Source organism: Gossypium hirsutum, chromosome A09 (assembly GCF_007990345.1).
Source record: "Gossypium hirsutum isolate 1008001.06 chromosome A09, Gossypium_hirsutum_v2.1, whole genome shotgun sequence".
Taxonomy (NCBI): domain Eukaryota; kingdom Viridiplantae; phylum Streptophyta; class Magnoliopsida; order Malvales; family Malvaceae; genus Gossypium; species Gossypium hirsutum.
The window spans coordinates 79692667-79712822 of record NC_053432.1 but is presented as its reverse complement, the minus strand read 5'-3'; the positions used below and the strand labels follow the sequence as shown (position 1 = coordinate 79712822).

The window sequence follows — 20156 nt, the reverse complement described above, 5'->3', positions numbered from 1 at the left end:
TGTGGAGTTTAGAAACCTCCACCGACGATGTATTAAATAATTTTCTTTATTTATATATAGAAGGGAATTTTCGTAATTCCCTTAATCAAGTTGGGAATTAGTTGAAGGTGACACCAATTCGGAATCTAATCTAAATAATAGTATAAATATATAAACAACGTGGGTGAAACAATTTGTGTAATAAAATTGAAATGTATAAAAATATTAAAATAAAATTTTGATTGAAGTTGTAAAGAAAACATTTTATAGATAATAGTGAATTAGGTTTAAATCTCAAATTTTGCAATTCTTTTAAATAAGAAAAAGATAAAAAAATATTATAATAATATAATATTGATCGAATTCATATTGAGTTGACTCGTAACACCAATTTAATCACACACTTAAATAATAATATAGACAATTAAATGATATTAATTAAGAGAATTTTTAATTAAAATAAATTTAAATTATAAATCAATATAATAAAAAATTTAAGGGTTATAATAATAGAACATAAAAGTAATCTTCTTCTATTTTAATATTTATATTAAGCATTTTTTTTAAAAAATTATATGAGAATAAAAGTGGTAGTATAAAATTAATAATAGTAATAAATGTCTCTAAAATACTAACAAAATTAATAATAAAATAAGAATTATACAATATTTAAATAATAATAACTTAATAATGAAATTGTAGCAAAATAGTAAAAGAAAACAATAAAATAACAACAAAATAGTAAAAAAAAAACAAGGAAAATCTATTTTTTTGCAAATCCGGCCGGGCCGGGCCCGTACCAAAAGAAATCCTGGTCCGCATGTACAACTCTAACTCTCAAGTACAACACAAAGTCCAAGCTTTTCAAATTGATAAAGTACGTTAGCTAGGATGGATTATTTACTGAAAATACCCGTATATCGCACACGAATTTCGGAATGGATTTATTGAGATAATGCTTAGCTCCCAAGAAAGAACAAGAGTGGGAAATTATTCTACCCTCAAAAGCTCAAAGGTACATAGTAATTAAACAAATGGAGACAACTTTTATGCACACAAAAATCGACTTCTTCTTTTAAGTCTCTAACTCTCAAAAAAACCAGCTAGAAAACTTAAACACAGACTCTCGAATATACATATACCGTACTACAAAATATCAACTTCTAAAAACATAGGGTTTAGCACCTTAAAAACCCTTTCTGCTGTAATTTTTCCCTGTATTTGCTTGGGTATATGACAACAGAGTCTAAACATAGACCCCCTTTCGTATGCGTGCAATCGATTTGAGTCATCGATAGCTTAATCTTTGTTGATGAATTCGAGTTCTCGACATTGAAATCTCCGATATGGTAGTGAAACCATTTTCCAGGTTCATTCAAAGTACATTGAGATCTGGCATGCTGACCATCTGATGTCCATAGTTGAAACCTTACGGGTTTTTTATCCCAACCATGGATGTGCTCTGAGTTGCAGATTTGGCGACCAAACCTCTTAGAGGAACGACCTAGCTGCAGTCTGAAGAAAACGCTATAGCTTCCTGCTGGAAAGGGAAATTCCACCTCTCCATCGACTTCAAACCACCAGGTTTGCTGCAGATATGCGATCGAATGGAACCTAAATCGCAATGGAACGGAAATTGACATTAGCATCCAGCATTCCATTTCAACACCATCTATCCCAACAATTACTCCGACGTTCGACCAAATTAGAAATATGTATGAAATATAATGAATTTCAAATAAAGGTCAACAAGCAATGAGTCATTACTTAAGGTCTGACATAAATGATCAAACCAGTGTTGGTAAATTATGTAATTCTTAGATTCTAGCTTGTACTTCACAATGTTGGCAAATCGACCTCGTATTTATGCTTTTGCATACCGACAGTATTCGTATGAATCATATCCTTCAAACGCTCAAAAAAAAAAAATTAAAGGCTATGCTTTTATAGTTTAATCAAAAGTGTAGAGAAACGCAGCAAGAGGATGAACCAAAAAGATGAATTTCATTCCTCAATAAAAGATACTTCATAGAAACTGACATACTGTATTTATACAGGACTTGAACTGCTTTAACTATTTCTTAACAGAATAACTACTTTAACTACTTAACAGCTTAACAAATATATGTTTACTTAGTCCTTAATAAAAAGCAATATAATGCCGAATGAGTCTTAACTCGATTGGCATAGGCATTGTTGCCAATGCAGGAAGACGTGGATTTGAGTACGCTTCAGCTCATTATCCACCTATTTATGGGTTTAGAAGGGGCTCAAAATCTATAATGAGATTATTCAAAAAATAAAAAGCAATATAAAGAACAAGAGACTGAATCTTTTTGTGAGAATTCTAACTAGTTGTGTAATAAATCCTCGAGTTTATGTAAATAAAGGGTTAAGTATTCGTCTCTGCAACTCAATATAGAGATTTGAATGTCAAACGCAGTTGCTTTAAACCACTAATACAACTCTAACTATGGGAATGACAAAACCATGGATGAAGTCAAAATCAAAAGCAGTGAACAGCCAACCAAAAAAATAGTTTTTTTTTTCCCTTAAAGGGGCAAGTTTTTAAAGAATAAAATACCATTTAGACAATCATCATAATCATCACCATGCATCTAGAAATGGAGATCCATGGATTACACTGAAATTTAACCAAAAAAAGGAACATAAAATTACATACTGTGGATCGATTCGGCACGATATGCCCCAAAAATTCTTGATTTTGATCAGCCAATCTAAAAGAATCCATGATAAGAAACTAGAAATCCTACCATTTTCCCTCAATTTAATATGATAAAGAAAAGCTCCTGAACCTCACCTAGATTCATCAGTTGGAATATGATTCCAATATCTTCGATCATCAATCCCTGTTATATGTAATACCTTTGAAGATATTGACATGCATAAACCACCACTGCTCTTATCTAGCCATATTTTCTGAAAAGAAAAAAAATCCTCAAGGGCTAGCCATGAAAATTACGAATTTATAATTGTTTATTTCTTAAAAAAAGAATAAAGACCTGGACTTACTCAGCTCTGCTACGTTGTTTTTCAACAAATAAAGAAGTATCAAGTCATGAAGACCCAGGATTATCTAATAGTGAAAGCCAAAAGGACTCATAGGGGAAAATAACAGTGAAATTTCGAGTCTTTACAAGAATAAAAACACAAAAGAGAAGTTGAAAGACCCAGGATTTCAACCCCAGTTTTCTCGGTATCCAAACAAAAACAATGAAAGAAAGGGAAGTAAAAGACCACACCTTGGTACCACCATCAAGAGTATTTGTTGTACAGAGCAATGAATATATTTCTCGTTTACCCAAATTTTCAGGCACAAAAGTTAGAATTTTATCAACAAGGACTTGATAATTAGATGGCAATTTCGATTCCCAAACAAAATCAGCCCAAGAAGCACCTCTAAATGCTCTGTTCAACTTTCCCAATTTACATATCTCCGGAGGATCCAAATACCCAATAATTGATGCCACACAGCTCTCTGGTAAATCTCCCAAACTGGGTGACGATGATGAAACAGATGATAAACCCCCTTGGTTAATGAACAAAGCAGAGAAATAGGCACCCATCAAGAGAAACAAAACAGAGAACTAGAGAGTTCTTAAGGCAGAGTATTGCTTTATAAATCATAAAAGAAGGAGGTAAAGAGATAGAGCTAGAAAAACAGAGAGGTGGCGAAGATGGACGCGTGCTTGGTTTTTGAGGATCTTTGCTTTTTTTTTTTCTCTCCTTTTTTAATGTGTTTTGTCTGTTATTATATCTACGGATAAAAGAAAGGAGCGACAATAGGAAAGGAAATACTTTGGATGGTGTACTAAGGAAAGGAAGGCTGTTGGATTTTGATTAATTAATTTAGTATTTTAATATTAAAATTTTATACAATAAAAATTATATCGATTCTGTCAAGACATATAATTGCAAAAGATTCATGTTGATTCGAGTTTTCCTGTTGACTTCTGATTTAAATTTTGGATATTTTCTTCCTCTAACTTTTTATTATTGTTATATTTATTTAATATTTTAAATATACCATGGATTAGAAGCTACGTTATATTTTGATTCAGGGCTAATTATTTATTATTATTATTATTATTATTCATGGGGTTGTATAAATCTAGGTATTACTAGGTTTGGAAATTTGGGAGAAAATTGGAAAACACAAGTAAAAGGAAAAGATGAAAAAACGGCCCACTAGTACATGGCGAGCCAAGTATGACCACGACACCTATTTCTCCATTTTTGAAATATCTTAGTTTGATAGCTATGATTTTTCCCCTTGTTTAGAAAAAAAAATCATTTTATTACAAAAAGAAATTTCATTTTTTCTCTATATTTCTTTATATAAAAAATGTAATATTGTAAAAAAAAGTGTAATTTAAATTTTTAAATCCAATTTATTTTAATTTTGTAAAGGTGAAATTATTATAAATATGAGAAAATGTACATTTTATTTTGGCTACCAACTCTCAGCGTTATATTACTATATCATTCATGAATATATTTTTATGAATGATAATGCATACGGATTTCTTTTTATTCAATATTATTTTAAGGGCATTATTTGTCCTCAAAGTATTTCGTTTTTTTTTCCCCGTTTGGTTATTTAAAATAATTTTCTTAATGTTTTGATTCTTAAAAAGTTAATTTCTTTCGTGCAGTTTACTCGAGAACATTAACAATGTTCAAAGAAGCCAGCCGTCCTTTCCAACCTCTCAAAAATGGACACGTGTTTTATTTTTTCAACATCAACAATATATTAGCAACTTGACAAGTTTTAAATTAATTTTGTACTATTAAATATTAGTTCGTTCATTGTTAAACAAGGAAAATATTTATTATCCCTAAAAATATTATGCACCGTTGTATTGTTTATAAGACATATGTTTTCTTTCTTTTAAGAAATATTAATTAAATTATAAAATTTTTAAATTTATAATAGATACATAATAAATAACATTTTACAAATTATTAATCTTCTAAATTTGTTATTTCCATATGTATATGCATATAATAAAATTTTCAGTATTTACAAATAAGTTAAACGATTTATTTTCTTGAGAAAATACACCTTCTGACTCAAAAAATAACCTCTTAATTTGGGTAAAGAAAGAATGGAATCCATACATTTAAATAAAAAAAATTAAATGATTAAAATAGATGGTAAATATTCGTAATTTTTTATATTTAGAATTTATTTTAAAATTTTATTTTGAGGTTTAGATTTTAAAGATGTAAGTTCATGATTAACATTATTAATATAAACCTTAGTTTTTTGTTATATAATTATTAAGTGAATTTTTTATTTTATTTTAAAATGTAACACTAATAAAAAAATGGTGCTGGACAGTTCTACATTCATAGGGAGACTTTCGATAGGGACAGTAATAAGTCCAAAAATATGAAGTTTTCACATATTAGTTGGTTTATTAAAATCATTAAATACAATTATTTGGATAAAACAAATGGCTTATTACATCTATGGGAACATTTTATAATATAGTTTAATTAAACCCTAAATAAATTAACATACACCATGTTTTTATCATTCTATTCTCAAACAAATTATTTATAAAAAAAAAACATTCCTCAATCTTATTTTTATCAATAATATAACGAAAAGAATAACACATGCCAAATACAAATATTTGAAAAGAATAACAAAGTACTATAAAAACAAATGTAATAGTGGCCAATAGAGTGAGGTGCAACATTCAATGTAGCTGGAGATTATTAGGTTGATTTGCTTTATTATTGTCAGCTTATAGTAATAGGGATGTATTTGTCTGGAAATGTCTTTTACATGAGTGCTGCCAAATTGCCTAACTATTGTTTTGTTGAATGTTTGGTCCTTTCTCAAGCACCTTTAAACCACCTTATTTTTCATCATCTATTTCGAATTCTGTTATTAATTCTTATGTTATGAGTAAATTTTGAAATTTTTAATTTTTAATTTTTTTTTTAAATTTAAAATTTTAATCTTGACTTGATCTAAATGTCTATGTAATATCGTACTAATTCTTGTGAAATTGTCACGCCATTTTAATTAATTGATTTAGTGGTTATTTGGTTGATTTTGAAAACAACAAAAACTTAAATTGGCCGATTAAAGTATAACATTAATTCTGCAACTTACTAATAACGAAATTCGAAATTTCACTTGTAGTTTACATTTTACAATGTTAATGGCAAACAATTCGGATTGCAATACAAGTACGAGATATAATTCTTTAAATTCAGATTACTTAATATTGTTGAAAATATTTTATCATTATATTAAGAGTAAACTATACTTGGAGTTCACTAAATTATTGGTCACTCAACTTTAAAAAGTTACAAAATAATCAATGAACTATTCTAAAATTTTCATTTAAGTCATTGAACTATTTGGTATTTTTTATTTAAATTATTGGGATGCTTTTTTTTTAAAAGCCCATTTCGATAGCTAGCTCTAAGTGATGATTTGATGATTAGTACGGTAGATTATTACCCATTGATGGGTAGAAGAACATACCTTAGATCCAAGTCGATCTAACGATTAGTGTTAGAGATCAGAGAAGAAAGTTCTTTGGATTTTGATTTATAAATTTGTGATATTCAAAGCTATTTCACGGAAAAGAAGAAGAAGAAGAAGAAAAAAGAAGAAGATTGAAGTATAGAATAGAAGTGGAGAGAGAGCTTTAAATTGGTATAGGTAGTGCGAACAAAGAAAACTAAATAATAATAATTTTAACAACCCAATGACTTAAATGAAAATTTTAAAATTGTTCAATAACGTAAACCTTTTAAAGTTGAGTGATCAAAACACAAACTCATTAATAGTTTAGTGACCTAGGGGTGTAATTTACCTTATATTAATTTGCAACATCACATTTGTTAAGGCTTTAAACTGTAATTATATTTTTTTCGTAACCAAGCTATCTATTGCTAGTAGTAGTGACTAAACCCCTTGTTGCAGGTGCTCTCCGAAGAGGTAAACAATTAGTTATGAAATGTGCTTCACTCCTATGGGCGAGGATCAAACCTTCCTCTATCACATGAATAAAGAATGAGGTGAACAACTATCACATTATACTATAACTCATGTAATTATACATGACTGTTTGGCATGAGCGATGGATGAAAGTTTTTTTTAGAAGGTGACATCCATGGAAGTTGAAAGATGTGAGTGAAAAATTATTGACCAGAAATGAAAGGAAAATAAAATATCTCCGAAACAAAACCACCATGGGAAGGGCATTACTTTGTTTTTGTAAGTTGTCTTTATTTTTGTAATTATACGATGAAGCCCGAGAGTGGACGTGTCATTCCATTTGGTTGTGGAAGATCATGAAAGACAGCTAATATTGATGTTGATGGGAGAACAAGAAGACAACGTTAATAATTCAAAGGCTAATGTTAGCCTTAAATATGATGCTGACATTAGCGGCGAACTCGCACAGTAATGTGGGCCTCTCATCACCATCAACTTGTTTTTTGTATTTATTTCCTCCAATTGTACGGTACACTACATGCTGTATCAAATTTATACTTCTTTTTATTTTTATTTTTTCAGTTCTAAAATAAGACTTGAAAAATATCCGACAAGTTATTTGTCACATAATTTTTTCCAAATATCAAATTAACTGTTGTATCCCATAAATTTAAATTATTAAATAAGATATTTTAATAGAGATTACATGAATATTAATATAAATGATAGGGGTACATGCAAATGGTCGGAGGTGCTAACTCGAGAAATGACGTGAAAAGACGAATGCATTCTCTAAGTTATATTGTTGTTGTTGGATGAACCAAAAATAGTGATAAACCTAACATCTAAATATTATAAACCGATTGATAATACAAGTAGATATCAGCATTTTGATATATTGGAAACAAGAATATTATGTTATGTTGATAGCTGATAAAAACAAACATTTGCAAATCTTCAGAAAAAGCCAAAAATGGTTTTGTATCTTTATTGTTATCCAGTAAAAGAGTAAGACGAACTATGATGGTCGGAAAGAGAATGGGCACCCATGAGTATTACAACTTCATAAAGCTGATTTAAAAGTAGAGGTCGTAGTAAAATAAATAATAAAAAATATATTAAAATTTTGGCGTTTTGTATATATTATTTTGAACTTTATTTTTTTTAGTTAAACTTTTTAAAAGAAATTAAATTCAATCAACTTGTTAAAAATAGTTAAATTGTTGTCTTTAGCAAAAAAAAAAAAAACAAACTAAAATATTAAAATTTTAGATATAGCAACCTCAGTTGGTTGAACCTTATTTACACGTGCACCAATATTTTTCAAGAAAATCTATCATATAATTAAAAAAATTGATCCTTTTGAGAAATCAATGTCTTACTCTATTATTTTAAAGGAACACAACAAAAAAATGATATCCAGACAAATGGTTCGGTCCGATTCGGATATCGTTTAAGTAGGATCTGAATCAAACCCGTCTTTAATTTGAGATATTGATAAGGTGAATACTCGATTTATTCAACGCTAAGCATAATGACTATAAAGGCCTCAAAAAAGCTTTTTCATCCTATAAATCTAAATCTTACTGTATATAATGTTTCATATTTGATTTTTTAATCAAGATGATAGAAAATCCATACAACTTAAGTTGAATAAGGCCATAAGCAAACCACCATCAAGATAACCCTTCTCTTTGAAACACTTTTGGAAGTGCCCCTCTACCAATCGAGTTGCCATACCAATACCATAAAAAAAATAGTGTTTTAATCACATTTATCTTGATTTTAAAAATTAAGATCAATTTTTTTTTTGAAAAAAAAAATTCACTTGCAGAAGATGTAAATGTTGATAAGAGACATAAATGTTGAAAACTAAATTTATAACAAAAATAAATAAGACTCGTAAATATTGAAATTAAACACTAAATGGTTTTAATAAGATATGATTTAAACTGTGCTTCATGACGATGACCATTTTAATAGATCCACACATATATACAATATATTCCCTATTTCCCTTCCAATCAATTTCTTTCTCTTTTTTTTAATCTTACAAATTTGAGAGGGGTGACAGTATTCGAACCCTAATATGATGCCAAGTAATAATAATTGTCACTCCAATTGTGACCCCATCAAATTGAACACCACTCACAGAAGTAAAACACAGGCCATTGTCGCTCAGGTAAATTGTACCCTTCCTGAAATTTCATATGCTTCAAACATACACGAACCCTTAAGAAATTCCATTATCTAAATGAACTAAAATTACCTAGTGGTATTCTATGATACTCAAGTAATAGTTAAGATGTTATTAGATCAACTCCAGAAATAGGGCTTCTTGTTTGTTTGCTAATCCAAGTTCATTCAGCGTCAAGCTGCATTCATCATCACCGAAAGCACGCCTTGGGTACGGCCTCACCTGTTGAAATGATCAAATTAATGTCAAAAATGTTCCTTGTAGGAAGGCAAGTAGTCAATAGCAAAATCACTCCGAATGTGGAGTGAGCACTGGATGCGGGTGTGTCCAACACAAGTATGTTCAGACTTTTTTCCATATATTTAGAGGGTTCTTAGAGAACCATACTCGCATACCCAAATTCGAAATGTGTCGGGCACAAACATAGGAGATAGGTATTTCACAAGAAAAAGAAAGTCAGAGCAATATAAGTGAAAACTAATCCTTAAATAGTGTAAAATAAATCATGCATCCATCTAGATTAACAAGAAGCGAAGAATGATATGGAACTAGGCAAAAAGCTTCGGACAAAAACTTTACCAATCGGTAAGTGCCTGGCTTGACTCCTCTACTGATATCTATGAAGTCATAGAGAGACTGCAAAGCGGACCAAAATCAGATCAAGTTTTAAGCCTTCTGCACAAGGAAATGCGATAGATGTGAACTTTTATTCATGAATTTACCTGCAGCGTGTCAGACTTGAGAAATAAACGGCCCCTTCGACTGCCATCTGGCATTCGCACTAGAAGGTTTACAGCATTTTCCTCATCGGCTGATGGCTCCAGAGGCAGAGAAGCTTCTTTAGCAGCTAATTGTCTCTCACATTCCTGCAGGTAAGAATCACATATAATGCAATTCAGAACCAAGAAAACTGCATATCTACAGTGTAACTATTCAGTTAAGCCCGAATGGAGTATGTTAGCATGATGTTATGTCAATTGCAGAGAAAAGCAACAAACAGATGAATACTTATTTATTCTAGTATAGAGAAACGTAAATTATCCTAAAAATAAAATGCAAATTATATAATCAGTAAGACATCCACAGCATAACTTGTTGAAGTAAAGTCGACAAGTAGTTCAAGGTTTTTACAAGTTTTACTGGTAAAATCTAAATCATCCCATATAAAGTTAAAAGCAAACATGTAGATAAAAAAGTTACTGATAGAATCTCACCCTTTATCTCAGGAAACAAGATATGAGACAGAACATTTCATTTTCCATAATAAATGGATTGAGCTGATTTACCAATGATCAGAGCATAATTAATTACCTGTTCCTCCTCCATTTTCCTGCGGGACTCTTCCTCTTTCCGTTTTTCTTCTTCAAGAGCAGCTTTTCTAGCTGCTTCCTCCTCTAAACGGCAAGCTTCAGCTTCTTGAATTGCCTTCAACTCTTTTTCTCTGTCAGCTTGCAATGATGCATTATATTCATCGTCCTGAATGCATCGTGTATGCAAGCAACTATTAGACCATTACTTCTAGCCCAAAGAAGTATATAACTTTCAGTCAGAGCACAAATCAAACGGACAAAAGAAAGAAAAACTAACTTGTTGTTCCCGTATCAGGCGTTGAGCTTCCAAAGAGGGTGATGGAGGACGAGGGGTACGCCAGGGATTAGAGCCCTCAGGTCGAATGAAGTGATGAGGTGCATAGGCAAAACGATACCCATTCTCAGGGATTCCACCAAACATCGCAGCCTCAAGCATGACTGCCTCATCATGTTCCACAGAAGAAATACCACCCCACTATCATATAATACAAAGCGCAAAGCCAGAATTTTCTTTAGTAAAGAACATAGGCGAAAGGCATTAGTTAGAGGAGAAAGTCATGAGCAAATATATGGAATACAACATATATTTAAATTCTCATTTGGCATCTGCACAATTTATGAAAGGATTAAACCTCATCAGAAGGGAATTCATTTCCATTGTTCAGTGGGAGATTGCCTATTCCTTGCTGTCCAGGACTTGATGGTGCGCTAGCCTCCACAACTCCGACTTCGTTTGCAGATTCTCCTGGGCCAGATGATGTCTGTCTAGACCTGTGCCTAACTAGAGGCTGCTCATCTCCATCTTCAGCTTCAGCTTGAATGGAAGAGCTTCCTTCCATTAACCTACATCAACTCAATTCAGGACAGCCATAAAATTAAGGGAACGCATGTAGACTTGCAGGTTTGTAACAACAATATAATTCCCATTGTTTAACTGGTGACAATGACTGTACCTCCCATTTGAGACTGCCATGTTCCCGAGATGCTCCTTAGGTGGTATAGAAGCTTCCACTTCTGATGTTCCGGCACAGTAACCCTGCTCACGCAATGCCTTCTCTTGCTCTGCTGTCTGAATTTGTTCATGTTAAAAAAAACGAATAGATTATAGTAGGAAAACATGACTTGAACAAAGTACAGTACAACAAACCTTAAAGGACAATGAAACTGCTTCTTCAAGTACAGCATCCTCTGAATGAGACATATTACGCCAAGGCCCAGTATTACTTAACTCCTGCCCAAACATGAAAAAGGCAATCTGTAAAACAAGCATTTACAACAACTACAAGAATGAAGGGGACCACAATACTATCAAACTGGAAGCGTCCTTTTTTTAAAACTTGCCTCAGCATCCCGCTTAGAGGCCTCAATAGCAGCTTGAATCATTTGTTCTTCAATGTCATTGCCATAGTCTGGCAAATTATCAAAGGCAGGAGCGCTGGGTGTAACATGCTGGTTGTTAGAGTTATCATTCTGCCGCCTTGGCTGCGCAATTGAATCGTCACCTACTTCATCAATTGTAACAGTCTCATGGGATTTCGGGCCGAGAGCTTGTGCAGTTTCAGAGGCATCCGCAACAACAGGAGCATGACTAGATGGCTCATGGCTATTCTTAACCTCTCTCACCTCTGTTGGATGTGTTACCATTGGTTCATGAGTTGAACCAGAATCACCATCGAAGAAACTGCTATGGAAGTTTCGATCATGAAGAGACGATTGTTGGTTTGTTCTAGATGATGGTAGAAATGGAAGGACTGGCCCATTTGGCACAACTTCATTTGGATCATCTATATCCATGGCATCATCTACAGGAACTATGGTTGATGTTGGCCTTTTTTTTGTAGGAAACATGAGAAAACAAACAATCAAATAAAGCTATAAACCTAGAGTTACTCATCATAAAAAAATATTAGCATAATTCAGAAATATATACCTATCACCCTCGCTGAAATATGCATTTACAGCTGTATTGAGATTGCCAGCATGCTCCTGGTCCCAAGTGAAACAATTAACAGATAACAATGAGATGTTATATCTAACTCAATTTTATGATATGATGCAAAGAATCCAAAACTCTAAGAAAACGCAACCCAAATACACATTAATATGATGGTAAGAAGCATTTTCCAGCAATCTCAGACATTTGTCTCAAAAAGACCTACAAAAAAACCCTTAACAAACAACAGAATCAAAACCTAAGAATCTACTAGCTAGAATTAAACCTCAAATCAACCATCCCCGGTCACTCAGGAGTTTAGCTGCAAAGCAAGTAGCAATGACGCATATGAGCTTAACTTTTAAATCGCTTACTACATTCAATGAGACTTCTCGGTGTTAGCTGCACATGTTTATGAAAGCCTGACTAAGGCATGGAGGTTCAAAAAAACTTGTCCATTATCGCTGGCCAAACATTGCATACATTTTTCTCAAGCCATGAAAAGAATACAACTCTAAATTCAAAACATTTACAACTTTTAGCTTTTCCCCTTTCCAGTGTCCAGTCAACCATCCAATTTCTTCGTTCTTGTTCGTTTTTTAAAGCCAGTTCATTTGACTAATATAAGTTAAATCCAAGTAAAACAACTAATTGAAAAGAAAAATAATAAAATTTTCAAATAATTCATTCGAACCTTAAATTAATCCTTTGATTATAGTCATTGGCTAAAAAACCAAGTCCAATTACAACCAATAAAAATTCAGTTATCTTCAACGAACGACTGAAACGATGATCAGAAAAATAAATCGACAACATTAAGCAGTATATTATAAACCCTAAAAAAAAAGAAATCAGCCGATCATTGATCAACCTACAATCAGAAGCCAATTCGATAATCCAGTTTAAAATTTTAACAAAATGAAATTAAGATTTAATTAAAGATTTTCCAAAAACTACCTCTAGCATGGAAATAGCAACAGCTTCGGGTGCCCCAGTGATGCTGATGAAAGTGTCGACTGCTTCTTGATTAGGTCTCACCATTGCAAAATTAGGGTTTCCTTATATTAACTTAAACTGTTTGGCAGCTTATAATTTCAGTTCAATGCAGAGGGGAAAATAAGAAACGAATAAAATGATAATTGTTGGGGGAAGAGCAGGCATGAAGCAAGCCCTTTTTATATATAAGGATTTGTTTGGAGAAGAAGACAGTATAATTTTTATTTTTGTTAGTCATCATAAAAATAAAAAGGCTTTTTTATTCAAATAATATAAAAATAATATTAATTACGAAAAAAATATGGAAACAGATTAATTATGATAATTAATTTCTTATGTTATTTAGATAAAAAAAGTCAAATAAAAACATTTAAATAAAAACACAAAATTAAATAATTAAGTGGTAATTTTATAATTTTTATAATAACTACAATAAGAATAAGATGATTATTAACGGAATTTACTCTCTTTTTTTGGTTCGAATTAAAGGGAGAGTTTGTGGGATATTTTATGTTTTCTTGAAGAATAAGAAATGAATTATTTTAAAGACTTTTAACTACACGTGTGTTACTATGATTATTCCGTGCAAGCTTGGAAATCTCCTAATATTCCAGAAGATAAATGAAGATTTAGGTAAAATAATTGAAAATGAGTTTGAATAAAAGTAGAATTGGGTTGGTGGAGTCCGCTGAATTTATTATTCCTTCTTTATGAGTTGTAAAAAATTATGGATAATTTTAAATATTATGTTAAAAATATAATATAATTTTATAAATTTTTGTTCCTCAATATATTATATGAATTTTATTTTAATTGATTTTAAAATAGTATTATTTAGTAAGTCAAAATTTGTTTTATTATTATTTAGCGACTTGAAAGAGGATTTTTTTTGCTTATTTTAATATATTATATGGCTTATCAATAGGTTATAAATGGTTAAAGATATTTTTTTTAAATAGTTTTTTTATTTATTTTTATAGTTAGGACTAAGTTAAAAAAATTTATAAATGTTGATGATTAAATTTATTGTATTTTTTTAAAATTAGAACTAAAATGATAATTTTTGTAAATATTGAGGGCTAAATTTATTAAATTTATTATATTTAAAATCAAATTGATAGAATGTATAAACATTAAATGGCTAATTTTATTACTAAATTAATAAATAAAAGCCTCCATCAGTTTAGAGTCACTAAAATATTTAATTTTAAAAAATTAAATGATTAGATAAAAAATTAATAATTAAACAACCAAAACAAAATAAAAGACATAATTAAATAACTATTTTTATAACTTACCTTTAAATCTAAAAAATCTCTCATAAAAATTATATATTTGGATGTTTTCCAATTTTCAAATATCAATGATGTAATTATTATATAAACTATATATATTATAAGGTTTTGAATAAAAATTTAAATTATTAATTAATTCACACTATAACCTTTTTTAACTAGTAAATATTATACAATATTGCGAATGAAGTCTTAATTCAGTTAGTAAAAATAGAGATTTTATTTAAAGTCTATCGCGCATAATTTATGTATAAGTTATTGAGTTCCTTATATAATAATTTAATACTTATTAAGCTTTAAAAAATGTTTTTCTATTTAAATTACAAACAATTCCAAATAATTTAATGTCAATTATTTGCTTATAATAAACAATAATTTCAATTACGTCACTTAATTGATTTGCGAATTTTAGATACAAATAAGTTTTGTCAATTTCAAAACATGCTTTCCTGTTAAACATGCATTGTTAAAGATTAAAGAAAAAATCTAAAAAACAATAACACACCATTAAAACTAAATAGGTTATGTCTTGTGTTTATATTTTAATGTTATGTATTTCTTTTTCCAAACCAGATTAACATAAAATTACAATTAATTTAAAATAATCTCGGTTTTTATTTGATATAATAAATCATATTTTTAATTATAAATGATATAGTTTTTATTTTTTAAAATTCTTTAATGTTAATATTGTTTATGATTAAAAAATACCCAAGCAATTATATTTATATTTATTATTAAATATTTCTAATTAATTTTAAAAATGTACAAGTTTTATTTAAATTACTTATATATAATAAAGTAAGGTTTAAATATAAAAAAAAATTATGTTTATAATTTCATCCTGTATATTTTATTGAAGGATGAAGCCAAAAGATTTTAAGAAGGGTCAAGATTAAGTTATATATTTTTATAATAGTTAAAATGTAATTTTATTATTGTATTAACTTATATTTTTATGACTTTTAAAAAGACTAGATCAAGAGTCTAACATTTTAAAGGGCAAAATATATTAATTTAAGATTTTATCCCCTCCCTTGGCCTCTAATTTTATTTGTTTAACATTAATATTTGTCTTTCGCAACTTTCATGCATGTGATATATGTAAAACATGACAAATATACGATATTATAATTAATTTATACACATATTATATTAAAGCTTTGAGCTTGGGTAGATATAAGATAGGCCATGACTCACATCAAAACCCTTTTAACTTAATCTTTAGCCTCGGTTTAGGGCCCAATACTAAACATTTGGGTTTGAACTTCAACTTTTCTCTAAAATAAGTCGCTCTAATATTAAATATATTGATTTAATTTTTTATTGTTAAAAAGAACTAAATTAAGTTAAACAGGAGTTAACATATATTGTTAAAATAATAACATGAATATTTGAACTAAAAAAATAATTTTCAAATGTACAAAAAAAATTAAAATATTAATTCTATTAACAGTAGAGGTATTTATAGGTCGAGTAGGGTTTATGCATGATATTAATATATTTTATACTTATTCAAACTTGGTATAAAATATATGCCTAAAAATCAGCCCAAATTCATCCATATTTGTAAATGACTAACCCTATCCTATTTAGGTTCGCCCATATTATTTTTTAAAATTTTAAAAAATATATATTTATATTATTTTTAATTTAATATTTAATAATTTTAAAAAGAAGAAAGCTTGAGTCTTGTGGCTGAGCTAGGCCAGACTCGGACATTTAATGTTCAAGTTAGAACCTATCTCATATTTTAAACAAGACTAGTTTTTTTGTCTAAACTCATTTTTTTGGTCTAATTTTTTGCCCAAACATTCTCAAATTTTAGGTAGGCCTTTGGGTTTGGGTAAACAACCCAACCCATGAGCAGGTCTTATTAACAATAAATGATATTTTTTAAACCATAAATTTAATTTTATTGTTAGACTTATTTTGCCCCCACAGATCCCCCCCTTTTTTTTGTCACTATGTTGAAGTGACAAGATTTTGGGTCACACAATCTCTAACACAATCTATATTTAAGAGTTTATTTTTCTACCAGTGAAATTGCATGCAAGAAGTTATAAAGTGCCAACAAAAAATTTTTATTTTTGATTTTGAGCTTGCTGTGTATGGCTGGTGATCGGTAGTCGTTTGCCTTAGCTGTTAGAATGTTGCAGTGCATTAGGAGTTTGCTCTATGAAAAACATATGGTTTGATATATAGGGGTTACTGTTGATGCTTTCGTTGTTTTTATATGGTTAAATTGTCAAGGGTAGCAGTGATTTAGTGAAAATGAGTGCCATTAAATTTATGGATTTCCTTTTGATTATTGAATAAGAAATCATAATTGTTGGTGATTCATGGTTTTATTATCATAGTGGCACTTCATCTAGGTGATTGTGAAGATTTCTCTGGTCATTTATCTGGCTGTCAAAGTTCTGGCTATTGATTGGGTCATCCTTTGTACTCAAATTTTGAGGTGCATGTCTTGTACATTTGTGCTAATTAAGGAAGCAAATGAGTCGTAGGGATTTGCATCCCCTCCATTTGTGCTCGTAGTTGTTGACCAAACTCAATGGACATCCCCTCCATTTCCCTTTCATTGACCCGCTGTCCCTATCGCAGGTCAGATCTTTCTTTTCTTTTAAAGTTGGAAATTATAAAACAAGTCGCAGCAGCCGGTGCTTAAAGTTCTATATTATAGATTTTATCCTAGGCCTTATATGTGTGTGTTTATACATTATCCAAGGCCATATGTATGATATGTTTCACCCACCCCTTTCCCATTTATATTTTATGTAAATAAAAAAAATGTTAAAGTGGGAGGTGCCCTACAGAGTTAGAGAAGCATGAAGAGTGGCTACACCCTCCATTTACATCAAGGCAAATTAATAATATGAATACTCTAGCAATAGCAATCCCATGAAGAGGGGTTAAAGAACTCCACGAAGGATGACTACATGCCTGAACAAGTATAATATATATATGTGGGGTGTAAATTAACTCGGGGATTTTCAACAACCCCATGCATGTATATATACTTTATTTATATTGTAAAAAAAAGAAGGAAATAGGTAAAGACCTCTAGCTGGAGTGTAGACACTCCCTCTGCATGAGCATGTATAAATATGCATGGCTAATCTTGCATTTCAACTGCCACTAGGATGACATTGTTATGGTCAACCACCGGATGAGGTTTTGATATAAGTGGAAGAGTGGATAGCATATGTAGTTCTCCTTCATTATCAAAAAAATAAAAATAAAAATCGAGTGGTGGCAGTTGATAGGGACACACAAGACAAGAGGTTAATACCCATTGCCACTTCTCAATCAATTCTACATGCACATGTAATATATATATACATACACACATATACGGGTGGGGTATAAACCCGAGAGTGTTAAACACCCCATGAGAGATACTCGGGAGGGTGTAGCGTCTATGTGTATGTATAGTTTACTAAAAGAAGAAGAAGAAGATAAATTATTCTGGCAGTTCTACATAGCTAGTACATTTCGCATTTAATTTCTTTTCCATTTTGAATCTTAATAATATGAATAATGCAACAACCACATGGTATTGGGAGTAATGTGCGGATTGGGGTGTTGGCTACCACTGTAACTTTAGCTACGACTTTTTACTAGGATCAACTGAGAATCAGGTATATATACCTCAATTAATTACTATTATTTTAATATATCTCAATTACCATTTTTTTACTACTTATTTGAGTTTTATTATGACATTTGTGATGATATATTAATACTATTAAGTTTATATACATTCCATTTGAGGGAGCATACCTCCTGTAAGCCTCTCTTATATGTGGGAGCAAGACCCCTCTTAAGCTGCCTTCATGTGCGGGAATAGGATTCGTTACTTCAATTTCCACATAATTTCTGTTTGAGAGAGCCAGCAATAGTGGAAGCAGGACCCCCATAAGCCTGCCCATGTGCAAGAGCAACGACTGAACTCCAAATTGGATTAATGAATAAATTTTGTAACTTTGAGCACACATTCGACACTTATTTTTTACTAGTCAAAATCTCATGCTAAAAGTTACATTCGCTACAATTATTTATAACGACAAATAGTCCTTCCACTCATATTTCAATGGATAGATCGCATATTTTATATTTTATATTACCAACGAATACTTCACACATTTTACAATTTATTTTGTCAATAAACAATTTGTACACCTCTTACATTTTATGTTGTCAAATAGATGAATTACACCTCCTCTATTTTACATTTCCAATAGTTGCATAAGTCCAGATCATTTAATCGACAGCTACACCGCTCGAGTATACATTAGACATTCTTAGATTGTCAAGTCAATGAGTCTACTACTTGTTAAATCACAAAGCAAAGTTTATACAAGTCAATCGTGAATAGAAGTACCATTCGCCAACACATTGTTAAAAATGATAGTAATAAATTTCAATAGCCTCGCAAGGCATTGTACATTCCCAGATCGTCGGGCTAATAATTGTATTCTCCATCTTGTTGCTTCATTTGCAACAACTAGCACTGGTGAGGGCAACTTGTAGATTAGATGATCTCGAGGTACAATTACTTTATAACCTACTTTTTGACTAGGAGGTAGACCTGATCATGGGCCGGGCCGCCTGAAATTTGAGAGGGTTTGGGCAAAAAAATAAGGCCCGTTTAAAAAAAGGGCTGGACCTCGGGTAAGGCATTTTTGGCCCGACCCGAATACACTAAAAGAAAAAAAAATCTATTTTTTAATATCATTTTCTTGTTATTTTCTCCCTATTCTGCTACCATTTTACTATTATGTTGCTACTATTTTATTGTTATTATTTAGATATTGTATAAAATTTATTTTATTGTTAATTTTGTTATTATTTTAAAGACATTTGTTAATTTTGTTATTATTTTAGAGACATTTTATTCTGAAGTTGCATCTATCGTAGTGTTATTTAAATATATATATTTTTTAAATTTTATTTTAAATTTGTTGGAAAATATTTATTTGATATTTTTAGTATTTTTGATGCATTATATATATTTTAAATTATATAAAAAATAATATAAAAATTAATATGGGCGAGCTGGGTCGGGCCCGGGTTTTAGTATTTTTATCTGGGTCGAGCTTGGACAAAATTTTAGGCCCATTTTTCAGGCCGGGCCTGGCCAAGCAAACTAGCCTAAAAATTTTGGTTGAACCCGACCTGGCCCATGCTCACCTCTACTAGGAGGAGGAACTATTGTTATACCCTTACCTTGATTGGTGTTGGAACATTTTCAAAACATATAGTGTTTCCATAATTACAAATGAAAAGTTATAAGTAGCCAAAAGTTATGTCACTTGGTTATTAACAAATAGTCATACTTATTCAAGTAGATATTTATTGAATAATTATATTTATTGCTAAATATATGATTATCCATTTGGGTAGTTATGTCCCTATGAAGAGACATGAGGCCTCTTATAAATAGGAGTGAAGT

General features: G+C 30.6%; 2 protein-coding genes across 2 annotated transcripts; both read right to left on the bottom strand.

Annotated features, from left to right (window-relative positions):
- Positions 1–899: 899 nt before the first annotated feature.
- Positions 900–3880, bottom strand: LOC107896484 (F-box protein PP2-A12). Its single transcript, XM_016821668.2, has 3 exons — positions 3243–3880; positions 2801–2919; positions 900–1593 (listed from the first exon to the last, which is right to left on the bottom strand). The coding sequence occupies exons 1-3, from the start codon at positions 3564–3566 to the stop codon at positions 1158–1160; spliced, it is 879 nt and encodes a 292-aa protein (XP_016677157.2). The 5' UTR covers positions 3567–3880; the 3' UTR covers positions 900–1157.
- Positions 3881–8876: 4996 nt separating this feature from the next.
- Positions 8877–13915, bottom strand: LOC107896483 (plant UBX domain-containing protein 8). Its single transcript, XM_016821667.2, has 11 exons — positions 13365–13915; positions 12405–12460; positions 11816–12302; positions 11622–11705; positions 11428–11543; positions 11107–11317; positions 10752–10949; positions 10476–10640; positions 9887–10030; positions 9744–9800; positions 8877–9386 (listed from the first exon to the last, which is right to left on the bottom strand). Exons 1-11 carry the CDS (start codon positions 13446–13448, stop codon positions 9279–9281), a joined length of 1710 nt encoding a protein of 569 aa, XP_016677156.1. The 5' UTR covers positions 13449–13915; the 3' UTR covers positions 8877–9278.
- Between the last annotated feature and the right edge of the window lie 6241 nt (positions 13916–20156).

Coding starts and splice junctions, on each gene's coding strand:
- LOC107896484 (XM_016821668.2), bottom strand. CDS start 3,566: ATGGGTGCCTATTTCTCTGCTTTGTTCATTAACCAAGGGGGTTTATCA. Junction 2,920..3,242: donor CTCTTGATGGTGGTACCAAG/GTGTGGTCTTTT, acceptor TTTTCTTTTCAG/AAAATATGGCTAGATAAGAG. Junction 1,594..2,800: donor ATTCCAACTGATGAATCTAG/GTGAGGTTCAGG, acceptor ATTGCGATTTAG/GTTCCATTCGATCGCATATC.
- LOC107896483 (XM_016821667.2), bottom strand. CDS start 13,448: ATGGTGAGACCTAATCAAGAAGCAGTCGACACTTTCATCAGCATCACT. Junction 11,544..11,621: donor CAGTTTCATTGTCCTTTAAG/GTTTGTTGTACT, acceptor GAACAAATTCAG/ACAGCAGAGCAAGAGAAGGC. Junction 10,031..10,475: donor GGAAAATGGAGGAGGAACAG/GTAATTAATTAT, acceptor TCTTACCTGCAG/GAATGTGAGAGACAATTAGC.